The sequence below is a fragment of the Protopterus annectens genome, chromosome 1.part1, assembly GCF_019279795.1.
Source record: "Protopterus annectens isolate FY-2018-M chromosome 1.part1, PAN1.0, whole genome shotgun sequence".
In the NCBI taxonomy this organism is placed as follows: domain Eukaryota; kingdom Metazoa; phylum Chordata; order Ceratodontiformes; family Protopteridae; genus Protopterus; species Protopterus annectens.
In genome coordinates, this window is record NC_056726.1 from 350,355,594 (window position 1) to 350,380,532 (window position 24,939).

General features: G+C 40.7%; 1 protein-coding gene across 1 annotated transcript in view; it reads left to right on the forward strand.

Moving 5' to 3' along the window:
* Window positions 1-24,939, forward strand: part of EMC1 (ER membrane protein complex subunit 1) — a 1,424,536-nt gene that overhangs the window by 282,666 nt on the left and 1,116,931 nt on the right. The window contains exons 9-10 of the mRNA XM_044087063.1: window positions 7,052-7,216; window positions 11,743-11,814. Coding sequence (XP_043942998.1) covers window positions 7,052-7,216; window positions 11,743-11,814 — 237 coding nt within the window. The remainder of the gene's footprint in view (window positions 1-7,051; window positions 7,217-11,742; window positions 11,815-24,939) is intronic.

Sequence of the window (24,939 nt, forward strand, 5' to 3'; positions counted from 1 at the left end):
GGTATAAATGTCATGAGGTCTGTATTGCATCCTGCATTATATGGAACTATACTACCACATGATTTTCACACTAGGTCACTGTCTGGTTATTGAGTAGGCATGTAATAGTCTGCAGACTTGTTGTGTCTTTCAGCTTTTCCCGGTTAGGGGTCGCCACAACGGAACTCCGGTCCGCTAATGATTGGTAGTTGATTTTTACGTGCCGAGTTACCAGCCCTGATGCACAACCTTCAACAAAGGTACGCCCATTCACGCTTGTCTCCATGCAGAAGACACTCTAGCTGAGAAATGAACCGGACAGCGTCTTACTGTGAGGCGACACCTCTACAGCAGCACCACCACCGCGGGTATGTAATAGTCTGCAGACTGATCTCCATTATTTACCTGTGAACCTGTAACATTATTAATCACTGCAGGGGCAACTCAGAAATATTCACCCACATAGTCATTGACTGAAGGTAAAATGCAGCTCTGAGAAATGATCTATAGGGTCAGCTTGAGTCGACGTCAGCTCAACATTACTTAGCAGCCCACATAAAAAACATTATCTTTGCAGCCTGTAATATGCATAAGTGTAGCATCAGTGTGTCAGTTTTAAATAATAACTGTGCCTCTTGCCTTAGTTTTTATTTGTACATGATCCGATATAGTTATTGGATAGCATGCTTCTGTGAAATAAAATCTCTGTTCAGTATGGCCCAGGCATTATACCTTTGCGAATAATATGGAAATTCTGTTGGAATTTTTGCTGCTGAACTCACATCTTTCATACCACATATTCTCAAACTTATTTAGAAATCTACTCTCTTTTGTTTAATATTCCTGGCCTTCTCCACCTTTACTATCTTCACAATTGCAAATCAGATTCCAGTCTCCACGCCTATATAATAGCTCCTCTTGAATGAATATTATTTCTCACAAAATTGTCCGAAGCTCAGTAATAGTAACTTTAGGTGGAATATGATAAGATCATAGGACGTTACTAGGCTACTGGCTCTGAGGGCCTTATAAACCTAGCCAAGAGATTAGCCCATGTTTAGAGAAGTCAGCACCCGATGCCCCTGTCCAGCAGGGACACAGGTAGAATCCCAGGGATGTATTTTCTGTTTCCCATCCAGTTATCCAGGTTGTGCTTAAAAAGAGATAATGAGGTACTGTGGTACTCTGCTTGACATGGAGAGGGAGCCTATTCCACAGATGGTGGAGTGTCTGGGACATAAATCTGTCACACCAACAAGTCCTATTGATATCACAGACCAGGTCGAGGTCGCGTTTGCAAGTTACTCAAATGGAGCTTCATTTATGGATATGCAGCAGTCCCATCAAGGTGTGGTCTGAGATTGCTTTGTATGCCAAACAAAGGTCACCTCTGAGGAGTCTGTATAAAGCTGAGTAGAGGGACAGAGCTTTTAGGTGATCTGTGTATGGTAGATATTTGAGGCCCTGGATTCTCCTGGTGAGGAACCTCTATGGTCTCTCCAGCTGCTGCATGTGCTTTGCGAGGTACATGCTGAAAGGGGTGTTGTACTCAATAATGGGCCTTATAAGGGAAGAATACAGGGATGTTATGACCTCCTTGTCCCTGGATGAAATACCCTTACTTATGAGGTCTGCCGTATAGAAAGTTTTCCATACAATGGAAGCAACATGGAGGTCAAAAGTCAGGTTGCTTTCAACCTGGGTGCTGAAATCCCTCACGACTGATTGTGTGCTTAGGACTTTGTTATTAATGTGATAGTTTGTGGGGAAGTCAGTCTCCCCAAAGGTGATGATGATGCATTTTTTTTGGTAATCAGCTTGAGGCCATGTTTCTGGCACCAGTCATTTGTTTGGGTGAGACTCTCTTGGAGGATGTCCACATCACTAGGGGAATTGATGAAAGCGTCCAGCTTGCAATCATCTGCAAACTTAGTCAGCCATAGCCCACTGGTTTTGGCCTGCACCTCAGACAAGTGTAGCCCAAATAACAGAGGCCCCAAGACTGATCCCTGGGGTACGACACTCGTTATGAGCCTCCTGCTTGAGGTGGTTTTTCCTATTTTGACTAGGTGGGTTCTATCAGTGAGCCAGTTTGCTACCCATTTGGTAACATAAGGATTGATGCCTAGTTGAGAGAGTTTATCTATTATGCCCGAGTGGGGAATAGTGTCGAAGACTTTGGCCAGGTCAAGGTAGGTGGTGTGCACAGTCTTCCCCTCTCCATGGCTTTCGTGACTGTCTCAAAGAAGTCGACCAAATTTAACACACATGACCTCCCCTTGACAAGGCCAAACTGTTTCGGATAGAGTGTTTGGAGGTTGCCAATGTTCTTGTTAATGAGGTTTATGATGATCCATTTCATGGCCTTGCAGATCAGGTTGGTTACGCTGATGGGTCTATAATTTCACGGATCGGTGGATGCTCCACCTTTGTGCAAAGGGATGACAGTGGTGCAAGTTCCTGCATGAGTTCATGTAGGATGCAGCTTGGGATGTTATTGAGTCTCATGGAGACTGTATTTTTTGCCTTTTGAGAGGGCATTGATGACCTGTTCCCTAGATATAAGGGGAAGGGGGCAGGTACTGGGGATGTCCAGATTTACTGATGGGGGACAGAGGGGTGAAGTTTTTCCTGAATCTGTCAGCCAGCAGGTCGGCTATATCTATGGAATTTATGTATGTGGTGTCCTTGACCACCAGTTCTGAACAGAACCGGGTGCTTCCTTTGAGATTGCGGACATATGTGAAGACGGCGTTATGACTGTCTCTAGCAGATGTGGCCAATTTGCACTCTGGTTTGGAGGATTCTACAACTGTTCTTATTTGCTTGTTCAGGCTAAGGAGAGATTGCTTCCAATTGGGCACCTGCTCTTTCTTGGTCCTGGACAGCAATTTTTTCCTTTCGTTATAGAGTTTATTTATTGCAGATGTCCACCAGACAGGTTTACACTTCCTTACAGAGGATGATTTTGTCCTGTCGGGTATTCCTGATTCCATGCATCTCTATAAATGCTCGTATAGTACTTTGGTGTACAATTGGCCGTTGATGCCATTTTCTACAGAAGGTTATGGGACTATGAAGCTGCTTACAACCTCCTGAAGGATGATATAATCAACTCTGGAGAAGTTTTTTTGTTTAACTCTAGCTAGTGGGGGGTTGGGGGAAATGGTGACTTTAAAAGTGACCACTTTTTATGATTGGCTCTTACCATGGAGGATTATACTGTAGGGATACTACTGTGGTTACTCATGTTGATTAATTCCAAGTCCAAGATGATATCACCTCTTGTGGTGGTATCAACGAGCTGTTCCAAGGTATTTGCATTGACAAAATTAAGGAATCTTTGGTCATTTGTGTTCTGGCATGAGTAGTTCTTCCAATCTATGTTTGGGTAGTTAGTCGCCCAGGATCAGGGTAAAGAGTTGAATCTTGATAGATCACAGATGCTCAGATAGGCAGAGAGGGCATCTTGACTCAAATTTGGGGGGCCTGTGGCTAGCTAGGATTTGAATAGGGGTCTTGTCGATGGTTAACTGAACCTGGAGTGTTTCCTGTGTGTCATAATATTTGACCAGCCTGGAGTGTGTGAAAGTCCATCTCCTTAGGCTTTTCTGCCCACAGTTTGGGGTCTGAATGTATGATAGGATGAGTAACCAGGTAAGGTGGGGGTGCTCTCCGCAACTTTGAACCAGGTTTCTGTGTTCGCATAAATGTCAGCGTCTTCCAGGGTTAAGAATGCTTCCAATGAGAACAGTTGCAGGTTTAGACTCTGAGTGTTTAGCAGCATGACCTTTAATTTGTGTTTTTTTTTTTTTAAATTTTTATGTTGTTAGTTTGACCTCATCACTTTTCCTAAAAAAGGCACTATGGGGGAGGCAAGAGCCTTTGTCAGAAGCCTGAAGCCCAAGTGAGACAGATGCAGGCCATCTCTGGCAAAGCATCGTGGTCTGTTGATCATATGGCTAAGTGGTAAATTGCTGTGGCTATGGTATGCAGGGTTCTGGGTTCAAGACTTGCAAGGTTTGATTATTCTCTGTCTCATGCCGCCTACTTAGAGGCGATCTCTGCTTGACCTACAAAGCGATGTCTGACCCAGCTCTGTTAGAGATTCTACATCTAAAGAAATCCCAATCCTTCTGCACCACACCTTGCCGAGACCTCAACCTCATTACCACAACCAACAAAACATGCTGGAGGGACAGGTTCATATCCCAGAGATTGCCCATGCTCTGGAACAGGCTTCCCATACATGTCAAGCAGAGCACCTCATTGGCCCTCGTCAAGTGAAATCTTGAGTGGATAGGAAATAGAAAATTCACCCCGGGGATGACTCCAGTGGGTCTACTCGACAGAGGCACTGGGAACTAAGGTCGGGTGGCACAATGCCAGGGTAATCCTATGGGCTAGGCTTGTAAAGTCCCCAGGGCCATTAGCCTAGTACACACACCTATGAACCTATATCTTCCCAGGCTGTCAGGTACTGGATCCCCCTGGAATGACACCATAATCTAAGCCAATTGTTAGTCATTTTCTGTTTCTACTGAGGCATCATTCTTGATGACGGTAGAATGCTGCTTAAGGCTGGGGACATACCTGCCTGGTACACACATTCAGCAAGCTCAATCATGTCTCTCTTCATGTAGTCCAGGGAGGTATGTCTCAAGTCATTCATGCCAACATGGACTGTGACAGAGTCATAACAGTACTTGTTGTTGAGAGACTTGAGTGCATATGTGATATGGCAGATTCTGGCACCTGACAAACAACTAACCGTGAATTTCTCCTTATCTAGCCTGGTGAGAGGCACATCTGTGTGTCTCACAGTGGAGTCACCAATGACTAATATGTTGGGTTTATGGTTAAGCCTTAGTGGCTGTGAGACACAGGTGTGTGGACTATGCGTGGTATGTGGTGTGGAGGGTTGTGGTGTTCGCCTGTGAAAGTTTTATCTGCTGAGCAGGCCTAATGGCTGCAGGCAGTGGCATCATAATTGCTGTTACAGAGGGTGGACTTATTCTTACAGAGGCAGTTGCTGCACAAAACTCAGCAGCTTTGGTTAACCAACTGTCTTCACCCTATTTCCAGTATTGACTGTTTTTATGAAATAGAACTGTACCTAAGTCAGTTGGCACCCTGGGCAGTTCCTCCAGTCCCTACTGGTAACCCACTACAGTAAAAACAAGTTCTCTGACTGTAATTTTTAACATCTACTTTTTATGTATTTATTGGCATTTGTTTACAGGGAATCTACAACTGAGCAATGCGCTTTATCTGTGGTCTGGTGAGATGACATCATGGACATGGTTTGCATTATTTAATCACTGGATACAAGCAACAATTTCACCAAAATGTGCCATCCAATAACTACCATGGATATAAAAAGTGTACACACTCCTGTTAAAATGGCAGGTTTATGTGATATAAAAAAATGAGACCACAATAAATAATTTCAAAACCTATCCCACCTTTAATGTGACCTATAACCTGTACAATTCAATTGAAAAACAAACAAATCTGTTGGGGGGAAAATATAAAGAATAAGAAACTTACAATAAGCTGGTTGCATAAGTGTGCACACCCTTAAACTAATACTTTGTTTAAGCACCTTTTGATTTAATTACAGCATTCAGTCTTCTTGGGTACACACCTGCCATCAATTAAAGAGCCTCTGATTAACCCCAAATAAAGTTCAGCTGTCCTAGTAGGATTTTCCTGACATTTACTCAGTTGCCTGCTACAGCAAAAGCCATGGTTCGCAGAGAGCTTACAAAGCATCAAAGGGATCTTGTTGAAAGGTATCAGTCAGGAGAAGGGTGCTTGTTAGGTTTAATTATGGGGAGTAATGATTTGTACTGTGGAGTTTAAAGGTCTCTTGTTAGTGTAAGGTTGAATGATGTAGTGAAGAGACCGGAGTTTTTCAGGGTTGCACAGTTGTTTGAAGGTTGCAACTGATTGTGAGTACAATAGAAAATTATTTAGTTCAAACCAGTTCAGTTGTTTTACGGAGAGGCAGTGATATGATCTTTATTGTTGTTTGTAAATTTGGCTACATTATTGTATTCTAGTTTGGCTAATAAAGAGGAGTTGAGATTGGTTAGGTATAATAAGGTGGGGAATGGAAAAGTGGCTACATTTTGTGTAGCAGAGTCAGTAAGGTAGTGTTTTACTCTATAGAGGCAGCCCTGCATTTGGTGCATTTTCTTTATGGCTTGCTGAAAGTAGAGATCAAATTTCAGTGGTCATGTATAATCACACCTAGTATTTGGTGTGTTTGTTTTTAAGTCTTTTGGTTCTTAATGGTGCGTGCTATGCCTGGATATTTAGAAATATTGTTTTAAATGTGTCTACATCTTCAAGGTAATTTTTTTTAAATGGAGCCCAGTTGATGTGGAACAGTCTGGAAGTAAAAGTTTTGTTGTTGAAGTTACTGATGTGTTTGACTGTCTTATAATGATCAACCTTATGGGGCCGTTTGGAGTGTCTGGTTATATAGCTTAGCTGGTGGTCACTTAGGCCATTGTAGCAACATTGTTTGGGTTGGATGTTAGAGTCCATTCTAGGATGGATTCTTTACATGTGGCCTTGTTAATTCTAGTTGGAGTGTTGATCAGTAGGGAGAAGCTGTATAGCTGAATCGCATTTGTTAGGTTTTCTAGAGCTAACTTTTGCCAATCTGTTAGCATCTCCTAGCAAGATGGTTTTCAGTCTTATGTTGCCAAGATCCAGGAGAGGCCATCTCTTAAAGTACTTTTCTTTCATTTTGTTGCTGCTTTATAACAAAGGCATTCCCAAGTTAGTTAAACATGTTTACAAATTGGTGGCGGTGGCTTCAAAAGAGCTAGCGTAAGTGATGGCAGATGAATGGTAAGCTGGTAGGCTAGCCGTGTAAAAATAATCCTTGTTGTCTGTAATTGGGTACTGCACCTTACTCCTAAAGGTGGACAACAGTGTAATGTGATGCATTGCAGTAATACAGTAAGGGAATGGATTTGTCTAAAATTTATGGTTGTCTTTTTCCTCCCTAATGTTTTTTATTTATATATATATGTATGTTTATTTTTTACTATTCTAGTCACTTGCTTTAGAAATAGAAGTCTTCCAGCCAAAGATCATCACTTACCAACCCAGCCTGGCCAGCTCCCCTCTCTCACGATTCTTTCTTCAGGTGTCACCAAATCACTTTGTTCTACTTCAGTGCCAGAATGGAGTGGTGAGCCTTGTAAGAGACTTTGCACAGGTAAGGTAATAAAATAAATGTGTAATACTAAATTTCTTGTTTATTTACATTTTTTTTAATTGCTGTTTAAGATTCCTTTTTTTGTCATAAGTTAACTGAATTATGTCAAAGTGCTAGGAGGAAAAGAGTGCATTACCTTTTTTGTATGCATAACTGAAAAGCACGACTGTCAGAAAATGCATTTTCTAACAACATTTTGAAGAAAAAAAAACTGCTTCTAGTTAAAGTACTTATTACCTCTTTATTCTAAGTCCAGGGCAGGCTTCGCCACTGCAGTCTTGCAGGGCCTCATTACCTCCACTAACCCTCTATGATGCCTCCACCCTACCTTAGCTTTGGGACTCAACCCAAGTGTAATGACTGCAGCAAGGTAACACGATGAACATGGTACAGTTTTGTACCTACCATAAATGTAGATGTTCGAGTGTTCACCCTGCTGCAGTCCAGGTTACCCTCCCTCCAACCCCTCTGATCTACTGGCTAATCCTCTGCTATGCCTTACTGATGTATTTGCTTATAGCTGAAGGGATTTTGTGTTTGTACAGTGTTCACACCATTTGGTACTGATTTGGATCACCTTTTTGGGGGCACCTGACATCTGGGGCAAGAAAAACTGAAGAAAATGGCATCGGTTGCAATATATGTACCCTGGCACTGACGACAGGGATGAGGCGACTGCAACCGACGTCGGACCAAGACTTTGGAAATCCGACTGACTGCGGGACCGCCTGACGACAGGATAACCCAAGTGTAATGACTGCAGCAGGGTGAACAGTCGAACATCTACATTTATGGTAGGTACAAAACTGTACTTTATTTATTATAATTTATTATTTTACATTTGTTACCCGGGGGTGTCTGACTGAGCCGAAAAGGCCCTTTTTCAGCAGAGGCCCGGGGATAAAAGCTCCACAAAGAAAAATTGCAGACACATTTAGTTATTTAGACGTGATCAGTATACACACAAATTACAGGAGACATGTTTTTACAGTGGTATGCGGCACATAAACAGTTACAGTGGAGAGAACAAACAAAAAATAAAGGTAATTAACAGATTTGTGGTGTACAGCTGAAGTTTGGAACATAGGTAGAATACATACATAGTACACAGGTACAGTACATACATTGTAGATTAGCCAGTGTTAGTGAGTAAGATTGAAAACTAGTATCAGGTTGCCATGCACTCAGTATTACTGCTGCACAGGTTAAAACAGCGCTGTCCAAGGCCAAGAATACAGCTTCTATGGGATCTGACAATATCCCTGGCTGTGTTCTACATGAACTGCAGAGTGAACTGGAACCTCACCTGTGTGCCCTGTTCAGTCACAGCCTCACCTCAGTCTTTGTCCCTACCAAATGGTACACTGCTACAGTCATCCCTCTCCACAAAGGAGACTATCGCCCCATTAGCCTGACGAGCCTAATATGCAGAGGTATGGAACGCATCATCATGGACCTAATAAACCAGGATATAGGGAATCTCCAAACACTGGATCCCACACAGTTTGATTTTGTGAAGAGTAGATCATGCCTGCTCAACTTGTTCGACTTCTTTGAGTCACCAGAGCTATGGATGAAGGCAAGGTGGTTCATACAGCCTACCTTTATCTGGCCAAGGCTTTTGATACCATTCCCCACTCAGGAACCATAGGAAAACTCACTAAGCTAGGCATCAATCCCTATATCACTAGGTGGGTTGCAAACTGGCTCACAGATAGAATCCATAGTGTGAAAGTAGCTGACTCCAAGTCAGACTGCCGACTAGTCACGAGTGGAGTCCCACAGGGTTCGGTCTTGGGTCCTCTCCTGTTTGGTATCTACTTCTCTGAAGTCCAGGCCAACACAAAGGGACTCTGGCTGACAAAGTTCGCATACGATTGCAAGTTGGGAGCTATTATTAACTTCCCAATTGATGTTGACATCCTACAGAATGGCCTCACTGAGACCAACGACTGGTGTCAAAACCATGGCCTTAAGCTCAATGCCAAATAAATGTGTCATCATCCCCTTTGGGAAAAACCCAGTTCCCATGAATTACCACATTGATGGTAGTCCACTGAACACAGAAGGTGTTATAAGAGATCTGGGAACAAAGGTTGACAGCAACCTCTCTTTTGATCACTACATTGCCACTGTGGTCAGAAAGTCCTTCTGTGTGGCACATCTCATTACTAAGGGTTTTGCATCCAGGAAGAATGAAGTCATTGTCTCCCTCTAGTCTTCCCTCATTAGGCCAGTCATAGAGTAGAATGCCCATTTGTTATGTACCTCACTAGACACCTGCAACAACTGGAGAGGCCGCAAAAGTACCTCACAAAGAGGATCCTAGGCCTTAAACATTTGTCCTATATGGACAAAGTAAAAAAACTCCAGCTATTCTCATGTCTCATATCGCCTACTTAGAGGCAATCTCTGCTTGACTTACAAAGCCATGTCTGACCCAGCTCCTAGAAATCCTGCATCTAAAGAAACCTCAGTCCCTCCACACCACATGTTCCAGAGACCTCAATCTCATTACCACAATTAACGGAACATGCTGGAGGGACAGGTTCATAACCCAGAGACTGCCCATGCTATAGAATAGACTTCCCATACATGTCAAGCAGAGCACCTCACTGACCCTCTTCAAGAGAAATCTTGATGAGTGGATGGGAAACAGAAAATTCACGGGGATAACTCCAGTGGCTCTACTCGACAAAGGCACTGGGATCTAAGGTCGGGTGGCACTATGCCAGGGTAATCTTATGGCTAGGCTTGTAAAGGCCCCAGGGCCATTAGCCTAGTACATACCTATGAACCTATGAAGAATGTGCTTGATTCTAATTGCTGAAGGTATATTTGGCAGAAGATAATTTTATAGATTAATGTATTATAAGAACATAACTATTATTTTAGTATTTATTATGCTCTTGATTTCACAGGAACTTTGGAAGTCAGTGCTCTGGGATGAATTGTATGGCTCAGGAAGTAGCTGTGCTTATGTAGTTGGCATAGGATGCTATGGCATGCATTAGCATATGTGTGTGCTTCCCAGAATGCAGAAATTCCAAGAAAAAAATAATAGCTTCTGACTGGTGGAGAGAATGAATCCTCCGGTTGATCCCCTCATAGATATGCTAATACACTACAAGTGGCCCAGGCTAGGTAAGAAGACTGTACAATCCTACCTTTAGGAGATGGGGCAGACTAGGACCACGCAATGCTGTACGTATATTAAAATCAAATGTAGTAAGCCTGTTTCTCTACTATTCATTTTTACTTGTACTCTGTACTACACATTGTTTTGTTTCAATACTGTCAAAAATACATTACTGCATTGAAATTAACTGACAAAAAATTCTCTAAATTTGCCACTGTGTATCTGGACTGCTGTTCTGTATCATTTGCTGCTGCATAACTTAATTTTTTGTATTTCTACCGCCTCTGGAGGTTGTAGTAACCATGCCACTAGCTTACCTACATAGGGCATTGTTACTGTTCTTTTATTTAACTTTCTGCCTTGGGTCTTGGTCGTGGCTGATGAGGAAAGGTCCCTGTACCATCCCAGCTACTTGGTTAACCTTTGTCCTAGGTGTCTGACTCCATGCAGAGAATAACTTTGATTAAAATAGTATTCAGGTACCCTTTGTGATGATAAATTTAATGAGCATAATTTTTTTCTATATGCCCCTCCTCCTGCGCCTGCCATTTGTCAAGCCTCCACCTTTTAGCAATGCATATTAGTTTCCTAGCCCTGGGTATTCACCAAAGAGGGCAAAAGCTGCAGTCGTACCTAAATATACAGACAGTCTTATGGTGGTTTGTGACCTCGCTTGCACCTCAGCAGTGAAGGCTTATTTGTTATGGCACCTACACGCTGTCTTGGGACAGACAACCCACATCATCACAGGACCTACAATGTCCTTACTGGGTGTTGTATACTTAACTGGACAAGTGATAAAGGCTATGCTTTTCATGGCTTGATGGCCAACCACCCTGCCGTGGGGCCATCTTTTGTGTCACCTTGTCCCCCTTCAAGGGATTGTGGCATTGCGTAGTCCTAGTCTGCCCTTCCCCTGAAGGTAGGATTGTATATTTTTCATACCTAGCCTGGGCCATAGTCAGTGTTTATTCCTCAACACCAATGGAGCTGGCTGAAGACAGTCATTCATCGCTGGTCCTTCTGATATCCCAACAAGTTTCCCACATTGCCTGCAGTGTGTACATTTTATATCCTGTGTTCTATTCCTTTACAGTTTGTTTACTTCATCGTTTCTTTCCCTTAATGATTGCCTTTGCTGTATACTGTCTGGTAGGAGTCTGAAGTATTTAATAAGAAGTGTTCTTTTTCATGTGTTCACCTCTTAGCTGATAAGTCATATGAGAATGTTACCTCTTTTTAGCTGGTAAGTCATATGAGAATGTTACCTCTTTCAGAATGCTGTGGTGTAAATATAAAAATGTCTACATTGTTAAGAGAGTTAACTGAAAATGTACTATTGTTGAACTTTATTAGTTTACAAGTATTGCACTTTGTTTTGTTTCAGGCACTTTTGATTAGTTTTGCTACAGCTGGAGAAAAGACAGTAGCAGCTGTTTTGTTTCCCAAACCAGAAGTGGTAAGCATATTGTTCTTTCTTCGTTTTGTTTTATTTCTTTTTTTAATATGTGAAAAAGTAAATATGTAAAGGCATAGTAAAAGCTAAATAAGTTAGGAATAAACCCCCATGTCACCTGCTGGATTGCTAGCTGGCTAACAGAGTTGGATGCAGATAATCAAAATAGGAGGTTACCTCCAAAAGAGACCAGTCACCAGTGGAGTCCCCCAAAGGGTATTGTGGTTGGACCTCTCCAGTTTGGCATCAACAAACAGCTCTGGCTGAGTAAGTTTGCAGGTGTCTACAAGCTAGAAGCAGTCATGAACCCCCAAAATGACTTAGCTGTCCAAAAGGAAGGTTTGTTCCAAATAAATAACTGGTGGCAAAATCATAGATTGGAACTAAATGCCAAAAAATGCATTATCATATCCTTCAGGAAGTCATCCACCCCATTGATGGATTTACCGTTTATCAGCATTTCAACTGGTATCAGAAATAATTGGTCTAGGGATCTAAACTTCTTCTGCAAGATCAACAGAGTGGTTTGAAGGGATGGGTATATCTCTCAGAGGGTACCACTGCTGTGGAAAAGGCTCCCCATCCACATAAAACAAAGTTCATCCCTCTCCATATTCTAGTACAGCTTAAATCTATGGATGGGGAACAGAAAATGTACCCCATGACCGCTCCCTGTACTACTTTGGACAGATGCAGCACCTGAATAATTTATCCCATGCTTAGGTCCCCTCAAATTATCTATGGTACGATCCCAGTTTTTCTCATTAGGGATAATATATAATTATCAACCATGGAATGGGTAAGGCCAGTCTATAACCAGTTGGGATAGGTTCTTTTGAGCACAAAAATAAAAACTGACTAGGTTTAAAGTGACCACGTAAAAGGAGTTAACCCAGTACTTGCCTATGAACTGTAATAAACACTAACATGGTATCATTTTGTAGGTAGTTATTTTGGAAGGGATCAGCACCATAGTGTAATACTGTCATTCCTGTGGACCATTCACAGATATTTCAGTAATGGCTGAATATTTATTTCTGTGCTTTCTTTTTCTCCCTGATCTTGCTGTAGCCCTAAACTCTCTACAGTCCATCATTATCACAATTTGCTCTTCCAGACATTTCAAAATGTCGGCTGCATTGTAGTACTGAAAATACTTGTATGTTCTCTATAAGTAGTCTAACATTGACATGGAGGTAAATCACAGATCTCTCTTTGATATTCTAATGTTAGCCATGACTGAACCTGTGAGTTGTGTGTAAATATGCCTTTGTGTGGGATGACTGTAATTTTTAACTGCTTGTTGTTTTTCTAACACTGACTGTTAGCTTTCTGTTAAAAAAAAAAAAATCATCCTAGCAACAATGCTTGTAAAAATTGCAGTACCGAGTTATGAACGCATTTTTATTTTGCGTACAGGAGCTTGTTTACTAGCCGATGGTCATCATATTGATAATGCTGTATTAACCTAAGTTATATGAATTGTATCCACCCAAGGTTATAGCCGTTGGCCAGATTCCATAGCTTTAGGGCACCTTCCATATAGCCAAGATATTAGGCAACTTGAGCTGAGCTGTCTAAAAAGATAAGTTTGGCTACTAAGCCCTTCAGAGCTTTCCTGCCTCTAAATAGAGTGCTCCTCGGAAGACTTTCAAGGATAGGTAGTCTGTTTGTGACATTCCATTGCTAGACAGATATGTTCCTTTTGCAGAAAAACCTTCTGCTTTTAATATTTATATTTAAATTTACTTTCTTGGTTAGGAAAGTTATTTTTAATCTAGAAGTGCGTGTTTTAACAGACTGTCACAAGAATTAACTGTACTTTTAAACAGGAGCATACTTTTTCCACTCAGTTTAAAAGTTAGTAAAAATGTTTTGAAATCTTTTTTTCTGTGGAAAAACTGTTTATTTTACTTTTTGGGGCTAGAAAAGTGTATTAAAGTGTTTTTTACTGGAAAAAACGGACTTTTTGAGACATTGAACTTTTATTTGACATTTGTTAACCTGATTACTCTGGTTGGGCAGAATGCCCTTTTTTTAACTGAGACCCGAAGAGAAAAGCTCCAGGTTACATAATATTTAGCTATACAGTGGAGAGGAAAAAAAAAAAGAAAATAAAACATGACTTGTGGCAAATGAAAGTTTTGTCATTTACAATAGTAATAATCAAGTAGTAAAGATAAGTACATCTGATAATATTTGAAGCATGCAAATAGGGATATCGGAATAAATCATATGTTGAAATTTGTATTCTACAATATAGTAACAGAAAAAGAACAAAAATACAGTCATGTGAAGGTAAAACATTAGTAGTAGTAGTGACTGAGTATGGAGGCACGCTTACGAATTCGGTCATTGTTTGGTTGAAGGATGGTTAAGAATTCAGTCGTTGTTTAGCTGAAGAATGGACTGGGGGACAGGAGGTGCAGGAGAGAGAGAGGGTATCAGAAAGAGAAAATACTGGGCACAGTGAATAGGTAGAGGCAATAGGATGAGGGGATGGTACAAAACATACTAAAGGAAAGAGAGTTTAGTTAAGGGGAAGAAAGAGGATGAGGGGGAGAAATGGAGTGGATGGGGAGAGAGGGAGAGGAAGATAGTGAGGACATTCGGGGGGGGTCATTACAGGAGCGGATCTGTGAGTTTAGCAGAAATTCCTTTAAAGCTGTTTTGTAACTAGATGGGCTGCTAAGGGATCATATGTAGAAAGGGAGTTTGTTCCAGGCAGAGGAGACCGAGTGACTATATAGTAATTTGCCAGTGAATTTGTTAGGTTTTGAGGTGTGAAACAAGAGTTGGTAGGCTTGCTAAGCCTTTTGGCAGTTTGTGCTTGGAAAAGAGATACCATTGATCATGGAACAAACTACCAGTACCAGAGTTCGCCGTTCTTCCAGCCGCAAAAAGAAAAAGTGAGGCAAACAGCCTTTGCCACCACAGTAGACTAGCAGTTTGTCTCAACTGCAAGTGGATGACTGCTGTAGCCAGAGTTGGTTCCTCAGTCCACTCTTCTTTTTCTGTGGCTCTCTCTGGTGTAGCACCTACAGCTACTTTGGATAGGGGAGGGGTTTAGCCATGTCCTCTGTAGCTGTTTGGGGTCTCCTCAGTGGGCAAGGTTGAGACACTCCTGTCGGTGTTGGGAGAAGGCCCAGGGAAGACTTCTTTGTTTAGTCAGAATGTTGTGGCCATTCCTCAGGAAGTTGCTGCTGCCATTATCAGCTCTGTTGACCCCTCTTATAAGGTGGTTTCTGGTAAAAAAGGAATTTCTGTTTACCTGAAGAAATTCAAGATTCTGAATCTGGTCAGAAAAATGAAGGGACAGATGCAGGGTTTTCTCCTCAGAATGTTGATTCAGTCTGTGAAGAGAGCATGGTTGCTGATTCTTCCTGTTAGGGATTCTCAGAATGTTCCACTGTTTTCAGTGGTAGAACACAGAAGTTCTTCAGTCCCTTAGAAAGTACAGTGAGCTGTTAGAAATAGAATTTCCAGGGTCTATATTACATTCTCGAAAGCCAACAATGTTGAATCTGACATTGTCGACACGAGAATAGCGAAATTGCAGAACATCGAACAAGTAAACAGAAATCTCCATAAGGGGAGATTTCCATTTACTTCAATGTAGTGCGGTCTCGGAGTTGGTATATTTAAGTAGGGGAGGTGTGGGGGGGGGGGGGCTTGCCCCCCTGCCTACACAGTTTTCTTTTTTTTTTTTTTTTTTTTTTTGTGAACATTCGATGTTTTAACAGTTCAATCACTAAAGGTCAACCTTTAGTGATTCAAACTGTTAAATATTCAATGTTGTAATATAGACCCGAATTTCCAGAATCTTCTCCCATCCCTCCTGTGCTGTCTGAATTGGGGGATGCATGTGTGTGTGTGTCACTGCCTTCAATTTACCTGATAAGTCACCCTGCTCCCTCTAAAAAGTAGAGAGATTGTATAAGGTTCCTCAGTATTTCATGTTTTTGTACACTCTTAGCAAGCCTGGCCCAGCAGCTGTAGTTGTAGTTAATCCCACTGCTGCTTAACATTTAGTGAATTCCAATCCTTCTCTTTCTGACGAGAATAGTAAGCTGTTTGCAACTGATAAGTATGAAAAAAGTGTATGCTTCTGCAACTTTAATTTTCAGAATTTTGAATTGTCAGGCTCACATGTTGAAATGTATTCCAACTGTGAAAGGATGAAGCATGTTTTGTCTGCAGTTTCTTCTTGTGATGACAAATCTGCTTTGAATGGTTTGGTTTCTTCCATTTCACAGGTCACACCTCATTGTGTAAAGTGTGTGTATGACTCTGTTGATACTTCTTCCAAGGACATGGTTGCTGGTACTTTATTGAAGAGGTTTGCATTGCTGTGTTCTCAGAACCTCCCAGAAGAGTAAAAAAGAGATTTAGTAAATTTTCTTTTGGATAGATAAATAATTTTGGACCCTACCTGCAGAATTTATCAAATGTGATGAGAGAGGTAATTTTCAGCCCTCTTTTTCAAAATTTTCTGTGGGATTCTGTACCCCCTCATCTAGTTGTGGCAGGAAACAGAATAGTCTCAGCAAAATGTTGGTAAGCAGATGTTTAAGAAGTAATGGCAATGGTGGTTCCAAGAAGAAGACAGGAACCCTGCAAAGGTAAGTCAAGTAAGTTAGAAAGACTGTTTAAGGGACCATGCCCCCCCGACCATCCCTTAGCTCTTCAAGAAATTCTGAATCTCTGTCTTTTTCTATGGCAACAGATGATTTCAGACAAAGGGGTCTTGAAGATTATTATTCAATGTTACAGGTGGTAGTGGGAAGAAATTCGTACCTTTCAAGAAGTAATTCTAATCCTCCAGACCAGGGTCCACTATTTCCCCCTGTCCTTATTCATATGCTGTCTCAGGGAGTAACAGAACCACTTGCTTCCCTTCCAGTTTTAGAAAGGTTTTTATTTAAGGATATTTTGGTCCCAAAGAAGGAAAATGCCTGGAAACCAATTCTGGATCTTTCTTTATTAAACCAAGTTGTGATAGTGCACAAGTCAGAATGCGGTCATACACAACCCGTTACCCCTTCTTCTTCATTTAGGTTTTCTAATTACACTAGATTCGAAAGCTGGTTATCATCATGTCCCCATTCATCCAGACTTCTAGCGCTTCTTAAGGTTTTATGTGTCTGGATGACATTATCAGTTCTATACTTACCCTTTGGATGTCTACTGCACCAAAACTGTTCATAAAGTGTGTAGCTCCAGCTCATTGCAGGCTACTGGGTATCTGTGATTTTCCATATTCTGATGACTTGCTTATCTTTGCATTGCCTTTTTTCAGTGTTTCAGGAGTCTCTCTGGTGAGAAATCTCTTACCCAAGCTGGTATTCTAAGAGTATGTTCAAGTCTTTTTTGACTCTTTCACACAATATTATTATATTCCTGAAGGTGTGTGATAGACACCTCAGTTCAAATAGCTTTTCTTCCACAGAAAAACATAGATCCATATCTAGTTCTAGTTCAACTTTTTTTCTACTTAGAGACTTTGGTCTGTGCAAGGGAATACCTCAGTAAGGAATGTGGGACAACACAATCACATAACTATAAATATAAAAGAGATGATTGCTCTAATCAGGGCACTCAGCTGTCTGAATCACCTCTGGTCTCCTGAACCTCTTTAGGTTGTTACAAACAGTACCACAGTCATATATGGTACATCAAGTAAGGGGGCACTAGCTCTTACTCCCTATTCGGACTAGCCAAGTTAGCTTGAGATATAGCTTTACAGCACAGTCTCACTCTGCAGGCATCCTGCATCATGTCAGAGCACATTTGTGTGACAGAAAAGCTAAAAAGGATAAAGATAGAGCCACATAAATGTTAGCTAGATCAGGGCGTCTTCTAAAATTTGATCCATCTTTGGAGAGTTATTCAGCTAGATCTCTTTGCTTCCTCTCTGAACAATCAGCTGAGAAATTGTGATCCAGGATTTTATGTATGAAGACCCAGAAGCAGTGGTGGCTGGTGACTTCAAATCAAGGGGTGGCTGAAGGAGACACTGTAATGGGGTGGAGCCAACTAGAAAGGGGTGAGGCTAACTTCACAGGGTGGGGCTAAGATACAGTGTGGTCAGCACTGATCCAGTTTACCATTTTACATAAAATAACTACTTACTCACTATTGCACACGGTGAATAGTCTACCAAATACTAGACTAAATCGCATTTTAGAGCTAATGAGGTGTTTAGGTTATGCTATAACAGCACAAAACCTAAGCATCTGTGAACAGTAAAAAAGTGTTTGGTCTTGACTGCAGGAAACCATTACAAATGCACATGATGTAGTAAACATACACTGTACTGTGGTAATCTGCATTTTGTACAGTGCAAAGTGAAGAGTAAGGAGATTTATAAATCCCACTGTACTATCTTAATGTATTATTCACAATTCAAGGTCACTCCAATGCCTAATGTGCCAGTCACACTGACACAGGTTTGTATGACAGTTGACTTTATCTAAATACACACTAATCTTGCAAAGCCAGAATTACAATAGTAAACAGCAGGGCCAGTCAACCCATTTCATTCACAAACAGCCCTCCTCCCCACCCATTACCGAACAAAAGAATCTATGCCCTAGGGCAGATAGCCTAGTATGAACCTATGAACTTATAACCTCGAAAAAGGGCATAGCAAAATTCAGTTAAAATGGGTGGTGAAAGCAACTTTTGACCCTGCCAGGATTAAATTAACATACTACATATTTGTATTAATTTTATTTAGTTGACAGAAACATTAGTCACAACTTATGTATGCCAACTCTCCCCGTACACAAATATACATTTCATTTTATTTATTTTACTTTTCTTTACCCAGGTTTGTCCAACTGTCTTTAGTCAAAAAAACCTTTTCAGCATATGTCTGGGTAGAAAAGATCCAACATATTACAAACATTTTTAAGCAGACATTCAGTATATACATGAACAGATATGAAATAACATACATTAAGAATGACTAATACATTTGATAATTAGATTTCATTCTTCTGAAAGTACACACAACTATTACAGTCTTGCAAAGCTGGAATTACAAAAAGAGTAAACAGCAGGCCTAGTTGCTTCATTCACATATTGGCCACCCCCACCAACAGTATTTGATTTGATCTTGTGAGGTTAAATACAAAAAAGCGATTAAAAAACAACACTGTTATTAATATAGGTATTTTTTCACATACACAGTAGCAAGAGCTCAGAGCTTCTGGTCGATCTTATTTCACTCAAATGCACATTACTCTTGCAAAGCAAGTTAGAAGTACAACACTAAAGCCAGTCATTTTGTACACAGATACTAGGCCCAGCCAAATTGCTTACCCACAATATCTGCTTTGAGCCTGCAAGATTTAAAATAGTGAAAAGAGAAGACAATGGTTACATTACTGTACTTCTTTAGCATCACAAATTTAAGAACTTGTAGGTAATCTTACTTCATTTCCCTCATACACACTTTAGTCATGCAAGACTAGAGTTTCAACAACAAAACATCCACACACCATCCTACTCTATCTTGACCGACTCTGCAAAAAGATCAAGTTAAAAATAAAAAAAACAGCTCATCCACAAGTAGCCCCCAACACATTGCATACCTAGTATCTGTTTGACCCCTGCCAGGATATTTTAGAAAAAAAAAGACATTCACAGTCAAGCAGCCTCCAAAGCACACTGCCTCCTTAGTACCTGGTTAATCCTGCCAGGATATTACATTAAAAAAAACATACAGCCATCAACAACCCCCAAAACAGATAGACCCCACTAGTGTCTGGTTGACCCAAATAGTGTATTATATTAAAAAAAAAAGAATATCAACAGATCCCAAAACGCATTGCCTCTCTAGTATCTGGTTAACCCTGCCAGGATATTATATTAAAAAATAATGTCATCAACAGCCCCCAAAGCACACAGACCCTAAGTACCTGGTTGATCATGCCAGTGTATTATATTAAGAAGAAAGTCTTCAAAAGCCCCCAAAACACACACAACCTGGGCTGAGCCTGAAAATGATGCTGAAAATTTATGGTAAACCCTGTGATCTACATGGTAGAGCAAGACTGGTATGATTGTTTCCTAACATCCAACATGTGATGGACGGCAAAGTGATGAAACGGTATCAGGCTGCTATCAACTAGGTGTGCTGAAAAATAATAGCCCCCCCCCCCGAACAATCTTTATTAGCATATCAATACTTTTATTTTACATGCATTTCAGAACTTGGCTGGAATAGTTAGCGGTTATTTACTCTTCAGGACAAGGAGTTAACACACAAAAAAAAGCAGAGAGACAGAGGGGTCTTGAGTTAAAAGTGATGTCATAACATATATGTATGACAACACTTGTTGACCTTAGTGTCACTTATGCTCTGTACATTATAACCAGCCATGTTAATAGTTAATAGCATATGACAGAGAATTAACTTTAACCATTCATATCTTTGCATCTATATTTGAAGTAGTTACTACTAAATCCCTTTTAATTGATTCTCACAAAACCATACAGAGCAGAAATGTCTTGCACTCTGTGACCTTTTTTTTCAAAAACATAATTAATGCTTCAGATAATCCTGAACAGGCTTCATATTGCCTTCCCTGCAGTTCACATCTGTATATATTTTGCAGACTTTCTCTCGCTTGTTCTCTCCCTTGGGACATACAGCACTATGTTGAATTTAGCAGTGGGAGTTTTCTCTATGCTTATGAAACATTTATTTACTGTCTAGACCCAAATGATGTACCTATTGTAATTTTAGAAGCCCACAAATTTTACATGTTATGCCAAAACCACCACTGTCTTTACAGAAGGCCATAAACATTTGCAAGCAAAGTTATTAACAAGTTAGAGTGAAGATACAGTAAAAGCAAACTGCAGGTATACTACATTATATTGAAAAGAAACGTCCCATTGAAATTTTCCTGCCATTCAAATTTAATCACTTGGGCACACACCCAGTCTGTAAAATACTGTGTCTTTTTAAAAATAAAATTACTTGTTTCAGTAGCTGCCAGTAAACACTAAATGCCATGGCCTTAGTAACTAGCTGGGCTAATTAGAAGGTGATTCTTTTTTTTTGCAACTAGACACCTGACCTGTGTTATGGATCAGTTCCTACAAAGCGCCTCGGTCAGCCACCATCTGATCGAAGTTACAAACTCCCAACTCCGTCTAATCCAAATTAAGTACGGTTACTGACTTTCTCTCACTCTTTTTCCCAGCACACAATGTGTGGAAAGAGAGCGAGAACCAATCAGTAACCCCCCAGCCATCCACGTCACGTACGTGACTGCGAACCTGGCAATCTAGTCTCCTTCCAGTTTAATGCAGTTACAAACCACATAGACTTCTGGGCATCATACTGATGCCTTCTCTTCTTAATCCAGACAGCTTTTACAGCAGTCTCGATTTACAGAAATTTGTTTTTTTTTTTAAACCTGTAACACGCTGAACATGCGTGGCTCGAGTTCCAGGATTTTAACAGACTCACAGTCAGACAGTTGCAGCTAAGAAGGCAGTGAGAATGCAATAGTATACTACACTAAATTTTTTAGTTTTAAAATGTTATTTCTTTTTTTTGTTCACAGCTGGGGGGGGGGCTGCAGTCCAATGGCACGAGCCACCACTGCCCAGAAAACATGTGCCTTTTCTTTTCCTTGGACAGGAATGTCCCTTTATACTTTTCCACCCTTTCCACTGATATCTAGGGTACCTTTGAAGATTCAGTAGGAATCCCCCAAGATCATTGTGGTGACTCCCTTCTGGTTCAGGCAGTAGTGGTTCTTCCTTCTTTTGGAAATGGTCAGGGGTAATTACCACAAGCTTCCTTACAGATTGGATTTACTCACACAAGTACAGGGGTGTGTGATGCAGTCTGACATAAATCATTTTCAGTTGACTGCCTGGATGATAAAATGTCAGTTCCTTTTAGGCACCTATTTACTGAAGACATGCAGCAGGTACTAATGGAGGCAAGAAAACCTGCTACTAGAAAATCCTATTAGCAAATGGAATATGTTTTCTAGTTGGTGCCAATAACATAACCATCCAGGCTAGTGTTTCTCTGGTTTACATTATTTGTGAGAGTTGCTATCCTGTGGCTTTTCCTCCTCCTCTATCAAGGTTCATTTTTCAGGCATTTCTGCCCATGTATCCTCCTCTTTCAATGCATTCTCCTGTGAAAATGTTTTTGAAAGGGTTTTTTCATAGTAAACCTTCAAGAAAACCAGTTCCTCCTTTGGATCTTCATTTTGTGTTAAGTAGCTAATACCTGCTCCATTTAAACCAGCTCATCAAGCTGATTTGAGGTTCTTAACGGGAAAAACTGTTTGCTGATTGCTTTGACTTCTACAAGAAGAGTACCAGACTTGCAAGCTGTTATGGTGAGTCAAGCTATCTTATTTTCCAAAGAGACAGGGTTTCATTGAGAACTAATCCTCCTTTTATGCGTAAAGAGGTATCGGAGTTTACTTGAAGTAAATTTCTCCATTTCCTGTGTCCTTTCCTGAATCCAAAAATTAGGGCGAAAGGATATTCCATATTTTGCATCTCTACAGACAACTCTGAAACTATCTTGACAGTAGTAGCGTATCTAGGGCAGGATGAGATGGGCAATTGCCCGAGACACAAAGTGCTGGGGGGCAAGATTGACCAGTCCTGATCATTCTTTAATGCATGACAACTTTTAAAAGCTAGTAATGCATTTAAAGTAAAGCAGAGATTTTTATTTATTTATTTTATTTGACATTTGTTAACTGGGTTAGTCCAGCGGAGCCAAAGACCCATTTTCAGTGGAGACCCAAGGAGAAAAGCTCCAATACAGACAATTTAAGGTACATAAAATGCAGTCCAGTATAAAGAATTTTACAATACTTAAGTAATAGTGAAAGAGAAATCTAGTTCATAATGATAATGCTACAGTGAAGTATAATACTCAGGATTTTTTTTTGTTTTACAGTGGAAAATAAGCAACAATTGACCGTTCATAGAGAGAGAGCTATTGATATAGTGGATTAAATAATAGAGAGAGGTATTTAGACATGATGAAGTAATATTTACACATGTAAATGTGGTGTAGTAGTAGGGCAAGCGTGCATTTTGTAGTAAGACTATGTGTAAAGGGATGAAATTAAAAGGTGATATAGAAAATAGTCTGTGAGGTTGGAGTGAAACAATAAGGTTATGTAGAATTCATTAGTGTAGTAGGTTAGGTGGGGTCATTACAGGGGCAAGACCTGTTGTTTAGTAGGTGAAGTTTAGTTCCTTTTTGAAGTGTTTAGGATGGGGAATGGATCTAATATGTGCAGGGAGTTTGTTCCATGCTTGGGCTGTACGTTTTTGTGTGGTTGGTAAATGTCAAAGAGTTGTAGACTAGAGGTGCACAGAGTACGATCAGAGGTGTAAAAGGATACCAGGGTGGAGAGGGAATGGCAGAAGGAAGGTTTGTATAATGCAGAGTGTGCGATTTTGAAGCTGGGATAGGAGGAGGAGTTGGGGGAACTCCAGCCATTGTTAATAAAATTCAGAGCACTGCAGCACTCTGTGTGTGGTCTAACTGCCTGTTGCAACGGCCTACTACAGTTTAAAAGTGAAGAAGGAAAAAAAAATGTTTTTTTTTTTTTTTTTTTTTTTTTTTTTAAGTAAAACCTGAGTGCATTTTGTAGCAAGTAGTTGCCACTGTTTGAAGGAAAAAGATTTGTTTCTTTTTTTTTTTTAAATTAAGGAAGGAGGGTCAGGGCAAAGTAGAATGGCTGCTGTATTTTTTTTCTCTTCTATTAAAGATCTAGGACAGGAGAGAGATCAGCATGTGTTTGTTCGCCTTGTTGATGTGCCAGTAGAAGGATTGTGGGGGACAGGGAGAAGAGATGGGACCTGATTGACTCTTGCATTTCAGTAGCCATGGTATCTGATTGCAGACCTCATTTTTGCTCTTCACTTGAAGAGGATTAGGTAATGTTTGCAGAAAACCAGTTGGCACTCCTGGTTTTTGCTCTTCACTTGAAGAGCTAAGAGGGTGGGGTGCTAGTTTGTTGCAGCCGTCTGTGTTGGTTGAGCCATCTTTGCCTCTGCTTGGCAGATCAGAATGTTTCAAATCTTCTGATAAGTTGTTTATCTCTTGTGAAAGTAAGAAGGGACAACTTGTGTCAAAACAGACTGTTTCCAAATGGTTGTCTCAAGCTTTTTACAATTTTATTCTCACCACAGCAGAACCGTTTCAGGGTAGCTCAAAATTCACTCTACCATGGCCTTTGCTTTTTCTGTGGCTTTTTGATAAAGATTGGATTCTAGAAGTATTGTACAAACAGGAACATGATCCTCTCTACATACCTTTACAAAACACTACAAGGTTGATTGCTTCTCTTGGTCTAGGAATTTGCTAGGACCATTCTCCAGGTGCTCTCTGACCCTTCCCCCTTCAACCTCCCAAATGTTGTAAGCTATGGTAATCTACCTATATAGCTTAGGCTAATGCATCAAAGATCAGTATGATTAATATAGTACAGTTCTATAAGTAAACTTGCCTTAGCAGTAGTTTGAATGATCACTGCTACAGTAACTCTTCCATCCCTCCATCCCTCCTTAGTTTTTTCAGTATGTTGTTTAGCCAAGATGTGGACATAGATATTTTTCACTCCTAGCTATATCCTCTTAGGGCTCAGCATCCCTGTCTCAGCTGATATTAAAGCTCTGAAGGGCTTAGTGCCCAAACCTGTCTTTTTGGACAGCTCAGCTCGAGTTCCCTATTCTGGGCACATGGAAGGTGCCCTGAAGGTTTGGAAGCTGGCGAGCTGTTATATCCTTCGCAGGATATAACCCATATAGCTTAGGCTACAGCAGATGTGATCATTTGAACATATGCTGTTATGGTATGGTGTGATCTTTTGTTTTCTTCTCATTCTTCCTCAACCTGTAGGTTTTGGATCTGACATCGGATTGGACTTGGCTGCTTTCCAAAAGCTTAGACTCCAAACCTTGCGCTCCTCTTCTACCCACAATGCCTCACTCCCCCCAGTTTCCTCAGATTTCAATTGCTGCTGTTAGGAGAAGCATTGTGGTCTGTCGCCTAGAACTCCCTTGAAGAGTGCCCCCCCCCCCCTCGTAAGCCAGTTTAATTTATTAATTTATTATTCA